Source organism: Telmatherina bonti, assembly GCF_933228915.1.
Source record: "Telmatherina bonti genome assembly, chromosome: 15".
Taxonomy (NCBI): domain Eukaryota; kingdom Metazoa; phylum Chordata; class Actinopteri; order Atheriniformes; family Telmatherinidae; genus Telmatherina; species Telmatherina bonti.
In genome coordinates, this window is record NC_136613.1 from 19,123,280 (window position 1) to 19,137,645 (window position 14,366).

Genomic DNA, 14,366 nt, shown 5'->3' on the forward strand with positions numbered 1-14,366 from the left:
CATTGCAAGTACAGATATGTTGAAACTAGTATAGGTAGGTAATGTTGAAAAAAACATCCTGTAATACAGACATAATGACAGTCCATCTCCACTGCTCACACATAGCAGACCAATTATGTCACCTTTTAATGTCTTTCATTAGGCCACCCATGAGTGCCTACACATCTTTGAAGAAGCACGTGCATGGTTTTGAAATGACGTAATTGCAAGCGGTTATGAGGGGTTATTTGCTTCAGAGAAGCACGGCAGACATTACACAACTGATTTCACAGACCAATGCACAGTTTGTCGTCTGAGGAGTATTTTGATATCCACGTGGGAAATATTTCTTCAAAAGCAACACACTTCTGAAAAGGCACAGTTAGTGCATGGTTAAACATTTGCTCCTCATATCCATCAAGTGTTAACAGATTCAAACGCGTGAAACATCACACCAGCTGTACTGTTTCTGAGATCAGCTGTGAAGTATTTTATGTGAAATTAATAGCAATAATGTTTTTATTTTAAAAAAAAAAAAAAAAAAAATGGGGGAAATGATTGACTAGCCTGTATCATTAGCTGGTGTTCTTGTGTCTTTCTTTTTTAAAGATAAATTGCCATGTTCAGGTGTTGGTTTTGTCAGACTTTTATTTATTCTTATTCTGACATTTGTGTTCAGATTCGTGCGGTAAGCTTTTATCAGTAGTCTTCTTCTGCCACAGTCATTAGGATTAGCAGTCATCTTGTCAGCTACTACTTTGGTGTACTCACATGCATCAGTTGTACATTCTTGTTGCCTGTTTTGCATTCTTAAAGAGTTTTGTCTTCACACTGCCCTCAGTGCAACCGCGTCTCGTCTCTATTCGTTATGGTTCTCCTGGCCATGCTCGCCACAAACAGGCCAGCCAAATACATTTATCTTGGTCTTATTTTATTAAAGAATGTGCCCTCATCTTGAATTGTGAAAATTTTGTGCCGAAAAGAAAGCAGTTTTATCCTTTGAGATATTCATGGAGTCTGCTGGTTCTTCCTCTCTCACAGCTATCACAGGAAGTCTAATTGAAACCCTGTACCAAACCTGAAGCCCACTCTGTTTCGTTTAGAGTAGTTTGCAGAGGAGAAACGTGTCAAAATAAAAAAAAAACTGAAAGTTTGCAGACAGTATGTAAATACTAGTTGACTTTTCATGGCTGATGGAGAATGATGTTTACATCATCAGAGCTGTGAGGCCACCTTATGAGCTGCACTTTTCAAGCATGTTGCTTTCATGACCTTGTTCAAATCAGCAATGTTGCATCAGGAGCTCCATGAGTAAGTGAAAAAAAACCTTACAAATAGAAAATCAGCTAAATTACAGTGCTTCTACTAACGTAGACACCACAGTTAGAAGAGAATTTAGTTGCTATACACATTTAATCATGGCAGACATTGATATGGGGACACTGCAGTTTACTCTTCTCCTTTTGTCTCATCAGCTAGGCAGATTGCTTTGCCTCAACCCACAGTGACCCAAAATGACCATCTCATTCCTCTGTGGAGGATGCAGCCCTGGGGGAGAGCTGTCACATCCCTCAGTAGTTCTGTGGAGTCTAGCAATCAAAACTAAAAGTCTTTCCACACTCTGGTTATGCTCCTACAGTCTTCCTCTGAAATATTCTGCTACATGAAAGGTCCACCAGAAAAGGGCATGTTAGGGGAACAGTGGCCATCACATGGACATTTGGTATCATCTCCAGATGCTGTGCTTGGATAAATGAGGAGCTCATTCAATATCCAGTTTCTGGTAACTAAAACAGTAAAAAGTTTTCATAATGTGGTAAAGATGATTCAGGCTTGCAAAAAAAAAAAAAAAACCCCAAACATTTAGACAAATAAGATTTTGCCTTCTGATTTTTACTATTTATTTAATCATTCTTTTAGCTGTCAGAAGATGTCATGCTAGTTAACCTTTTTGCAGCATCTATGATTAAAGATTAAAATCACATGATTAGTTTGCTATGTGGTCTCCATCTGAAGCAAACTGTATGTCTAATTAGATAGAAATTCATTTACCATTTTACTTTAAATGCATCTTATAAATGAAGTGTGAAAAATTGTGAGATCTGTGTCATGTTGGTAATTGAGAAATCTCTTTCAGAAGTGAATGATGATGCTTCCTGTAAGGTTTCAATTTGCTTGATGCATCAAACACAGTTCAGTGTTATTGAGGGAATCACTGATTTTGGCTTCAGTTTAATTTACTCTGTCCCAGGGTTCTGGTGTACAGATGCAGACTCACTGTTTCTCCACCATGACATATGAAGAAACGTGAAGAGAATATGGACATTCCTTTGGTTATTAGTAACACATGTGCATTTCATGTTATGATCATGTTTTTTTTGTTTTTTTTAATTGAAAAAGTCTTTTATAATAAGCTAATAAAATGATGTATAAGACATCTAACCACCTCAGATAAATACTAATGCATGACACATTTATTGAACAAAAACCAAGCAAGTTCAAAAAGTACAATATAGGGTGAAATAAACAATTTAGCTTTTAAAATCACATTTTGCAGATATAAGTTTAAACTTCCTAGCAGAGGGATTTTAGCCCACTTTTCACTATTTCTTTATTAACTTTAACCCTTTTCAGTTGACTGAGGTCTGTTACTGTTTATTTATCCACCACCAGACTATTTCAGTCAAGTTGAGGTCTGTAGACAAAACAGAGAAAAGGGGAGTAAGGGCATTTCTTTAGTCTATCCCTGTAAACAAGCTACACTTATCTTTATCTTTGAAATTTGCTGTTGAACTTTTTGCAGTTTCTCTGAGCATTTGCGTACTCCGACCTTGGCTTGAACTTGCTATGACGTCAACTCTTTTAAAGACTGCCAGTTGTCTAGAGTATTTCTTACTTGTGATATTTACTCCAAATTGTTTGGCAATGGCCTTACAACCTTTCACAGACTGATGTGCATAAACAGTTGCTTGTCTTAGATAAATGCTTTTCTCTCTCCTCCACTGGGTTATCAATCATCTGAAGCTCAAGACCAGAGGTGTCCAAAGTCAGCCCTCGAGGACTGCCGTCATGCAGATTTTGTATTTATTTCTGCTTCAGCACACCAGACTAAAATTAAAAGGATCTAACAGCCTGTAAAGGTCTGCATAATGACTCATTAGTTTAAAGCAGCTGTGTTGGAGCATGGATGCATAGAAAACCTGCAGGATTGTAACCCTCGAGGACCAGAGCTGAACACTGTAGACCATGAAACTGCCAAAAAACCAGTGCTTTACTCACACTTACTGATGATCAGTTAATCAAGTTCATTTTAATAAGCAGCACCTGGCTGCTATGAATAAACATATATATAAATAAATTATGCCCGCATAGGTCAAGTCTTCTAAATGAAAGAGGGTGTCACTATTTCACATTACTGAAAGTAAAAATATTGGAAGTAGTATTTTCACCTGCGAGTCATACTGCTTTTGTGGATTTTAAGAAGCAGTTTTTGTTAATATGTAAAACAGATTGAGTAATACTGAATATTATAATGAACTCATAAGAACTCAGCGTGACATATACACATATTCATATTGTTTCTCAGACATTTGGCAACATTTTATGGGACAAACTGTGCTCAAAATCCTGTGAAACACAGATTTTTGTCTTCTGCCCCTTAAAGGACACAGAGAGCAGAAGATTACAACATAAACATTTTGGCATATCAAGTTGTAATAAATGATCTAAAAAAAAAAAAAAAATCCCCTCGAAATAGAATAGGTAATTTATTTTTTATTTAAAAAAAAATTTTTTTTTGGACGTTTTATTTAAGGGACAAATAAAGACCTCATATTGAAAGAATTTGATTTATTTGGTCCTTTTTGCATAGGTTGGGTCTTTATGGGTTAAACTGTAATGATTCAAGCAAGCAACGTTTTCAGTGTGAATGATTTTAATCATCACAGTAATCATCGTTTATAATAATCATAATAATAATTATTTACGGTTTCATTGTTATATTATATCTTGTACTATTTATTCATGGGGAAAGACGAGTTGCTACCGTCATCTGGCTGTTATAGGCCTGTGAGGAGGAAGGACATCATCTAGGAGGAGCCTGCTGCTTTGCTGGCTGGCCACCGCGCATCCTCCCACCCCCCACCTCACCCCCACCCCATCCTTTTCCTCCCCTACTCCACCTCAGCCGCTACTGCAGCATCAGAGCCCGGTGTCTCCTGGATGGATCTGTGAAGAAAGCCACCCCCTACCCCGCACGCCACGATGGGCCGCGAGCTATCAAACGCGTCGTTGTGATGATATAGAGATATTTCAGTTATCAAATATGAATCATGCATTTGATATTTCTGGCCACTTCGCTCGTCAGCGTCTTTACGCCTTGGCTTCATCCATCAATAGCTTCATCCGGTACGTATTGCAAGAGCCTGCTGGCTTTTTTTCTTCTTCTTTCTTTCTTTCTTTTTTTTTTTTTTTTTTTTTGTCACTTTGATCTGATAGGATATGACTTCCACTTCCACTGCTTTGTGAAACGATCTCTCGTGGTGCACCGTGGTTCATATGTTAGCGTGGATCCAAACATCACAGGGAATTATTCAGTTTCATATGCGCCGTCTCCAACGTGATGCTGCATGAAGGCAGACTACAAAAAGAAAAAGTATGTCTGGTTCTTTCTGCTCAAGTGCATTGTGGTGTACAAGGTGCTATGTGGAATCGAACCTTCGCGCCTTCATTGAAATGCAAAATAAGATGTTGTCCGTCAAATTTCAAGAAGACAAAATCAGCCTTGGCTTTTGTCCAGATCATCAACTTTAATGTTTTTTTTAGTGTTTTTATTTTCTGTAATGTATCACACATCGTTTGAGTTGGAAAGACAAAGGCACTTCTTCACAAGGATGTTTATGTCCTTCATTGTTACACAGAAAACCTTACAGGCTCTGATACTCCTGCTACCTAACATCTGCCTTTTTCTAGTCATTCTTCTGCTGAGATTGCAGTTACTCTCATGATATATGAAATATTCTTTGGCATACTATTACTCTATCCATAGTTACTGGGACTTTTCCATAGAGAGCTTTTGTCAAGTCCAAACAGGATGCAGGTGCTCCTGATTATGATTTCATCATGCAGATAGTTTCTGTTAAAAATCTCTAGACGCCTGAGTGGGAGATTTTTTATTTATTTTATGGATTGCAAGTCTCAACCCAAAGTTGTTTAATGTGCATGGCTGCTTGAACTTATGGTTAAATCCAGCTAATGCGGGCTAAAATGCTCAGCTACTGGATGAATGCGTTTAACTTCTGCAGTTTCTGACTCTGGAAATTCTCTTGCAGTTACTCAAGGAGCAGAGAACACGGTTGAGAAGGACGCAGTGACGGTGCTGCTGAACCAACAGGCAACTGCAGCACGTCCCACAGACAACACAACGCACCATGCAGTAGAGCAAGCGATCGTCTACCCATCACGGTTAATCTACTACCTAAATGAGGACTCAGAGAGCACCTACCATGACCTGAACACTCAGGCCAGGAACCAAGCCACAGAGGGACAGGTAAGCTTCTGTCAGCATGTGCTGGAAACTTCTAAGTCCATTTTATTGATTACTGCAGTGTGAGGCAATGCAAAGATGGTCATCATACAAACACACAGCCATGTTAACCTACACAATTCATGTCTTTCCCTATAATATGTCTTGATGCTGAGGAAAGTCTCTCTTTTGGACCCCAACACAAGCTCCATAAACATTCCTTTGATCGTCTTTCTTCTTTTTTTTTACAGACAGTCCATCTCGCCCAAGCAAGTTTCCAATTGGAGGCATTTGGGTCCAGATTTGTTTTGGATCTAACACTGAACAAGTAAGTCCTGACCATCTTATCCAGCTGCATTGGCAAGAGGTAACAGTTTTTCTGATTCTCCACATCTTTGGTGACTAATGGAAGATTCTTTATCTTCACCCCTGTGTTGTGTCAGACTGTTAAAAGTGGACACTGTGTGTATGAACTTTGTCAGACAAATGATCATGTAAAAATGATTTAAATCCCACCTCTCTTGCTGCACTTAGTTCGTTCATCTCAAGTCCTTCTCTTCCCAACCCTCCCCTACAAGCGTTCCCCAGGGCTCTGTCCTGGCCCCCCTTCTCCTCACCACCTGCATCCTACCCCTTGGCAAGATCTTCTGGAAACACAACATTTATTTTCACTGCTGATGCTCAGCGCTACATCTCTGGCAAATCTAACTTCTTCTTTCCACCTCCCTCTCTTTCCTACTGTTTAGAGAACTTCAAGCCTCAGCTCTCCTTTAATTTCCTCAAATTTTATAGCAACATAACTGAGCTCATTCTCATCGGCACACCTCAGCTCTTTCTGAAACAAACAGCTCCTTATTGACAATTCATCAGTTCCCCTTTCCCATCAGATAAAGAGTCAGGGTGATATCATCAAATTTTCACATTAGCTCACATCAGTAACATAGCCGTGTCTGCACACTTGCATACTTTGCAACATTAACTGCCTTCACCCCTGCCTCTACTGCTGTCCTGGTCCACAGCCGGGTCACCTCCGGATTTGACAACTGGAATGCCTTTCTTTTACAGCTACCTCAAAAATCCTGATGAACTTGAACTGGTCCAGAATTCTGCTGTCTGCATCATCACTAAAACCCCCACGTCTTCCCACATCACCCCTGTCCCACAACAGCTTCACTGGCTCTCCATAAATTCCCAAATTCTGCTCAAAATCTTTCTTTTAAAGCCATCCGTCATGTTGCTTCCTGTACCTGTCCCTCCTGATCCACACCGCTGGACTTTCTCATCCAATCACATCTTCTTCCTCTTTACGTTCCATCCCCCATTGTTATCATGGGTAGCAGGAATTTTAGCTGCTCTGCTCCAAACTCTGGAATTCCTTTTGTACCAACTTCTGTAATAATGACTCTCTCCCTCTCTATAAATCTAAATTCACAACACACCTGTTCAAACTAACCTAAAACCTTTAATTTTTTTCAATTCATATGTCTGACTGCTGTATTTTTACTAGAACATCACCCTCATTTTGCTGCTTTATTTCATAATGCCCTGAGACTGCTTTCATTTGCTTTTGTTTTTGTGTCTGTTTACTTTGATTTCTTGATATGAACTGGAAGGGTTTCTGGAAACACGCTTTAAATAAAACGCATTGTCGTCATCTTTATTATATGTCAAATCAGCGATTCAAGAATCGTTGGCAGGAGAGGATATAATCAGAGAAAGAGTAATTCAGTTGGTCAGCATGCTGGCATCTAAGTGCTGCATGGATTTTTAATTTTTTTCCAGCTGCTAGACTGCTAGACGTCTTAATAGGTGTGCTCTGAACTGAGCAGAGAGACCATCGTTTTGTGGTCTGCCATCACTGTCCCATTCCAACCACTCAATGATATTGATCCACTCCCTGCATAAAGTAGCCTGTCTACATATATGATGGCTTAAAACAAAGACATAAAAAGGCTAACCAGCTTTTACACTCCTGGTTGAATTCTGTTGTAAACTTTTGTGATTCTACATTTTCTTACATTGTGAGTGGACAATGGAAGTCTCTGTTTCTTACAGCTGATTAGGCGAACAAATGAAGTAGACGTCTGAAATACATCTGTCTGCTCTGGTATCTTTGTAGTAGTTTCAGTGTCATTCAAGCGGCAGCATGGGCACTTACAAAGAGAAAAAATCAGCAGCTGTCTGGAGCAAATCTTTTTTCTATTTGCTCCATCAGTCTGTTCAGATCTGCTTTGTTTGAAGGTCATAATGTGTCAGGGAGGCGATGATGTCTTTAGCGGAAGAGCAGAGAGTTAATTTTCTCGTTTTGCTCCCAGATCAGACAGTCTCAGCAAAGACCGACCCACACGCTGCATCACATCGTACAAATGTTATTCTGCACATAAAACAGCAGCAAAGCTTGTGACCTTGATTCCCAGCTGTTAGTGTGCAGGTTATCTGTGAGATACCTTTTTTTTTTTTTTTTTTTTTTGTGTGTGAGAACGGGGGTTTAAATTCTGCTTAGTGTTGTAGCTGCGACAGTACTGAGCTAAATATAGCCAGGTCTGCAAGCTGCCAATGGGTGCTACTTTATCTGCTCACCTCTTGCTGTACCTGGGATTGCACACTGGAGGAGAGATAATTCAAGCAAGTAGCTGTAAGTTTTACAGTAAGAAAAAGAGTGCATTGTGTAGATGTTGTAGTTTAATTTGTGTGGACCTGAAACACTTTGGTGCAGCTGACTTATCTTTTGAGCATCTCTCTTTTTTTTTTTTTTGAAGATTAGGAGGAGATTTGTGCATTAGGTGAACAGCATGGGAGCATTCTGTGCAACTACAAGGTTTTTATTTGATCTGGCACCAGAAGTGAAAGCCTCCTGCAGTCTTGTAGCCCTTTTTCTCTCTGCCTCACCTCATTCTTGCTTTCCTGAGCCGCTGCCTCTGCTGCTGCTGCATTGTGCCAGTCTGTCTACTGTTGACTGAGGAACCTTGGGGCAGGACTCCCTTCCCATAGTCTCCCCACACAGTCACAACTCAGGGATTCAAGCAGACACACACCTTAAGGGGCTCGTGTTCCAGGGCTTTATCTCTCCACAAACTTCACACACACACACACACACACACACACACACACACACACACACACACACACACACACACACACACACACACACACACACACATTCATATCAACACCAAGACAAGAGGCAAAGAGTGGCCCACGCTTCTTGCCCTGCCTCATCTGTGAAGCTAAAAATAGCCCTTCACTCAGGAATCTCTCGGAGACTCTGCTCACGCCTTGACTGCCTTGACTGGTGCATTTCCATCTCACATGCTGCTAAGCATCACTCAGGAATGTCAGATTGCTCTTTTTTTTTTCATGCTGCGACAATGTTACATGTCCACGGAGAAGAGAGTGTTGTTGATTTGCAAGGTTACTCAGAAAAAAAAGCGTCGTTGTGGCAGAAATCTCAGCCTCTTGAAGTCAGCTAACAGATTGAGTGTGTGTAACGGTGAGGGGCGCTGAGTCAGGCAGCAGGAGCTGCCAGGACTGTTGTGTTCAAGGTGAAGCTGATGCCTCACAATCATTTACAACATTAAGCGTCATTGGCGGCTTCCGGTTGGATGGTGCTTGTTTCTGTTCCTGTCATGCGCCTCTTGCAGTGTTGTGATTTGGAGAAGCTGTACGATGCGGCCATGGGTTATCACTCAATTTTCTTTGTTTGTCTGTTTAGTGTATTTAACCTAGAAAAAGTTTATTTGAAATTTAAACCAAGACCAAGACCAGTAGCAGTTCAGATCAGCAGCAATACAGTAAATACATCAAAACCACATACAGGGAAGATGGAGCTAAAACCAAAACTTCAGACTGCTGTACAGCTGTCTGTTTGTTTGTGTTTACATGCTTTAAGAGATTGCTCATGTGAGCAAATATGTTGTTTGTGCAGCGCTTATTTTGTCTGGTTAAATCCCCATCCTCAGGACCAAATGCATTGTAATTTTTCCTGAAGGCATGTCGCATTTGACACCACAACCACACTGCTCTTTGTTTTTGTTTTTTCAACAAGTGTTTGTGCAAGCACCAGTGTAGTGATGACTATTCTCGTACGCCACACAAATCAGTACTTACAGTAAGTTTTAAACCACATGATGAGTCAGAAAAAGCAAAGGCAGGTGGACAGGCTTCCCCTGTGGCTTCATTGTAACATTCCTCCACCTTAACTAACCTTAGGCTCTGTTTTTTTCCCAGTGATTTGCTGTCTTCAGATTATGTTGAGATCCACTATGAAAATGGGAAGCCTGTAATATCAAAGGTAAGGTAAAATACCTTTCTTTTTGTAACTTGGTGACAATCAGTCCTCATTATTTGTTTGTTTTTTATTCATAAAGTTGATTGAACAAAGCAAAATAGATATATATATATTTTTTAATGTATGTGTATGTGGATGTATTGTGATAGATAGATAGATAGATAGATAGATAGATAGATAGATAGATAGATAGATAGATAGATAGATAGATAGATAGATAGATAGATAGATAGATAGATAGATAGATAGATAGATAGATAGATAGATAGATAGTGTAGGCTTGTATAGGAGAGGAAGTAGGTAAAGCGAGGGGATGAGAGTTGCTTCCTGCTGCTGCTGATTCAGGCACAGAGCTGGGCTGGGCATACTGTAGCTGAATCAGCAGGGTTTCACTCCCCTGCAGCCTCCTGCTGGAGCTCTGGTCACATGACAAGGGAAGGAAAGCACTCTGCAGTATCAGTGCAGCGTGAGATGGATGAAGTGTTAGAGGCAGCGATAGAGCAACAGAAAGGAAGAAAGATGGAGATATAGGCTAAGGGAGGGGTTGTCCTTTGCTCACCCTGGGTCAGACAGCTGAGTCTCAAGCAGTGCCAGGAGCCACAGTTCAGTCTTTTAACTTCACATCTTAACAAGCATAGATTGAGACCTCCTGCAGGAATGCAGTCCAAATTAGCCAAACCGACATCTGTGACACAAGCTGTTACCCTCCGAGAACCGCATGAAAATTCAAACACATGATTATTAAAGGAAGAACTGACACTTTGAATGTACAATGGAGTGATCTGCCAGCAAATCTGCTTTGCTGTGATGCATTAGTTCTGTCTTCTTCCCTCAGGGCGGTGAGCACTGTTACTACCACGGCCAGGTGAGAGGGAGTGATAACTCCCACGTGGCCTTATCTACCTGCAACGGGTTGCAGTAAGTGAAACACAAAGCCGTGCGCAATCAGCTGTGCTCAGAATATCCCTAGATGTACTCATCTGTGCTCCTTTGCTCGCATTGACTCACTATCGAATGGCCTCTCCCCCTTTTCTTCTCTCTCTCTCTCTGCTTGGCAGCGGGATGTTTGATGATGGAGTCCATACGTACCTAATTGAGCCCTTACACCAGACTCATTCAATTGTGAGTTGTTTCTGTTAGAAGTGCAAAACACATCAGAGTGAATTCCTGACACCTATGATGCACAAGTACAGCACGCTTTGCTGGAAATGTTTTTATTACTGCAGTCGAGGATATCCTGATCTCTTAACGGATACTCCTGTTTTTAAAGGAAGAGGATGAGTTAGTGACGCATGTCTGGCTAAAGAGATATCACAAATGTAATTTATTACCAGTTCTGGTATATGAACATTATTTAGATTGGTAAATTTATGGATTCATGCCTAAATGTTTTGTTGTTTTTTTTTTTAAAAAAAACACTAATCACAGGTTTATTTAATAAATATAGAAACTATCAGGTGACATTAATGGGAATAATGTCAGTTTTTTTCATAATGATCTAAAAGTGTGGATATGTGATTTTAAATTTAGGCCACATCTTTATAAAACAGTATGATATAACTTGAAAATTAATTTTCACTTTATAGTAACTTTAAATAAATAATAAATGTTTGTATATTTTGACTTGACAGCTAACAATGTGGCTTGGGTTGAGCTTTGAAACCTAATTTTGCAGAAAAAGCTATCAGTGGACTCATGTTTGGAAATTCCATCAGGCTAACTTATTTCAATCAACTTGCCAGTTTTAGTTTTGTTTTTTAATCTGCAATCTAGTTTCCAGACTACATCCATAGTTACAGAATCTAAATCTGGAGATGAAAGGACACAAATGAACACACTCCTGACAAGAATCTTTGGACCTTTTTTAAGGACGCTCCTGTAACTGGTCTCACAGGGTCCTGCCAGCTTCTTGCTTGATGAAGACTTAGAAAATTGTCTATATTTCAGACAGTGCAATTATAAAAACTTTCAATTACGCATGCTGCAGAATAATTATATCTATAATTACTCCAATTATTGCAAGCAAATCAAGTCAAATCGATCTATTTTAAATATCTGGTAATATCTTTGCCTTGATGTTTTTGATATTGTCTTTTTTTCTTCAGATTTCTCATTTCCCTGTATTACACACTTGAGGCCACAAGTTATCGACCTTGTGGCCACACATTACCAACTTACCACCACTTGAAAATACTTTCCCACCACAGCTACCGTGGGTTTCGGGAGTTGAGCTACATGTAGCAACTGGTTTTTATTTTCCTCAGTTCCAGATGATCGATATCACTCCTTCTCGTCATAGTAGAACAACTTTTGCTCCAAATCAATCTAAGTTTAAATAATCAAAACACACAAAAATACCTGTTGAACAACGAATAAAAAAAAATCCAACAGACAACCTGCCATAGCTCTTTGAGGCTGTAAATACTCTTCTGCCCAGAGTGTTTTACTTGAAAGGTGCTGGTAATTAATGGCTTAAGTGATCTAAGCAGACTGCTATTGAAACTTTGTATTTTATTAATCAAATATTGATTATAAACAGAAACAGAAAGTAAACCAAATTGTGTTTGGTTGATTTATTTCTTTATTCGCCCTAACACTGCTGGGATAGGCTCCAGCTTCCCCGTGACCCTGAATTGGATTAGGCCGTTAGGAAAATGAATGAATAAATTATTTATTTCCCACCTTCAGTCAAGTCAGTTATTGTTGTATTATACATTTTTGACAAGCCCGATCAGTCAAATTTACAATGAGCTATAACTTGAAAGGATCATGGTTCTGTTGATTGAACAGCACAGCAAAACACGTGCGTAGTGTTGGGGATTCTGGCATATTTTTTTGGGGTGCTCTATTCATAGGTTTAGGTGTGTTGCTAATTCATAGAACCACAATCTTTTTAAGTTATTTGTTGTTATATAGGCAACTAATCAGGCTGTCTACCAATACAAGAGTTAGTATTATGGAAGGTGTTTGGGATTTTTTCATTTAGAGGGGAAAAAAATAAACAGAGCACAAATTTAATAACTTTTGGTGCAAAGTTCATTTGTTTATCAGTGCCCCTCAGCAAGAGAGTACAGATACCTCTTACCTAACTGATTAATTTACTTAACAATATAGAATCACCACCCTGCTCCATTGAGATGACAAAGAACTAAAAAAGCACTTGAAGAGCGCAAACCTCCATCAAGGCTTTTTAAAAAAATTCCTGGATACAAACGGTGATCTGGATTGCCATCAAAATTAAAAAATTCTTTCTTTTCATATTTCCAACAACTCCAGAAATTTTCATGAAAATTCGTTCATAACTTTTTAAATGATCTTGAACATGAACAGATAAATGGCGAGTAAAAACAGGACCTCCTGGGCCGAGGTAATGATTAAACTATTGTTAGTAAGTTTAAAGTAACAGTTACATAAAACATAAATACACTCCAAAGATAAAAATGACAACAAATAATTACTTATGTTTTCATATGGTAACTTATATTTACAATACTTTTTTTTTTCCTTTATATTTTTACTGTATTTCTAATTTTTTTCCACTTATTTATTTTAGTAATTCACTGCCCCTGTGTTAACTGTTTAAGTGGCCCAATATCAGCCTTAAAAGTAAATTAGCTATTTTATTAACTATACAGAACCAAACTAAAATTTCTTTTAACTATAGTGTGTTAATCCTTTAGCTTACTGTATAGTCATATCAAAGAATTACAGACTTAAGTAAATGTTAAAATCTAGAGATATAGATAAAAACTAACAATCTAGAAACAATAGGAATTGATATGTAAATGCAGACATTCAAAATGTGTTGCTATTTTACAAACACATGCTTTTTCAGATTTAAATATTATTAAATTCCCAGCGTGTTAGTAGTTTTATACTTGTTTTTTGGATGAAAGTTTTATCTTGCTGAACGGTGCTCAGTATATTCTGCCTCTCATCTCACTTCTCCCCTCCTCTGTTCACACGTTTGCTTCCTGCAGGATACAGCTGCAAGGCCTCACAAGCTTAATAGAACAGCCTCCATCCTGTGGAACAATGACTTGAGGAAACTGGGTAACATTTCCGTTATTATAATCCATCTTCTTACATAAACTTGTCCTCATCTGCCCAGCACCACACCCAAATGACTCTGATACCAAATAACCTTGAGTTTTTAGAACCAAACATCCAAGTGCACATTGGGGTTGAGCTTTTCTTACATTTTACCAGTCTGGAAAGTGAGAACGTCTGAGAAATTGACCTTATCCTTAGCAGAACAAAAATGTTTCATTTTCTGGAAGGAATATCATGCACAAAAGCCATATCCGTTGGCTTAAACACACCACACAAGCCTACGCTGTTGTAAATACTTTATGTGTGTTGAAGAGTCATTGTTTCCCTGTCTCTATTTGCAGAGGAGGAGGAGCAGCTCCTCTCTGAATTGGATGACTTATCCTGGCTGAGGCGCAGGAAAAAGCGAGCAGTAAGTGTCTAATTTGACATCTCTCTCAGATGATGCAGACAAACTTGGTTCTCCTTCCCATGTGTTTACAAAGATGACTTCACTTTGGTCCACATGCAGTCAAACCTTTTGTG

The 14,366-nt window shown here is 39.1% G+C and overlaps 1 protein-coding gene across 3 annotated transcripts in view; it reads left to right on the top strand.

The window, feature by feature from the left end:
• The first annotated feature begins 4,186 nt into the window (after window positions 1–4,186).
• The window catches only part of adam23b (ADAM metallopeptidase domain 23b), a 35,184-nt gene continuing 25,004 nt past the window's right edge, over window positions 4,187–14,366 (top strand). For all 3 annotated transcript variants that reach the window (XR_013771599.1, XM_079254401.1, XM_079254402.1), the window contains exons 1-8: window positions 4,187–4,386; window positions 5,310–5,527; window positions 5,755–5,831; window positions 9,731–9,794; window positions 10,627–10,709; window positions 10,850–10,913; window positions 13,772–13,844; window positions 14,186–14,253. Coding sequence is in view for 2 of the 3 variants with exons in the window: in XM_079254401.1 (XP_079110527.1) it covers window positions 4,311–4,386; window positions 5,310–5,527; window positions 5,755–5,831; window positions 9,731–9,794; window positions 10,627–10,709; window positions 10,850–10,913; window positions 13,772–13,844; window positions 14,186–14,253 (723 nt within the window). In the remaining variant the exon portion in view is untranslated. The remainder of the gene's footprint in view (window positions 4,387–5,309; window positions 5,528–5,754; window positions 5,832–9,730; window positions 9,795–10,626; window positions 10,710–10,849; window positions 10,914–13,771; window positions 13,845–14,185; window positions 14,254–14,366) is intronic.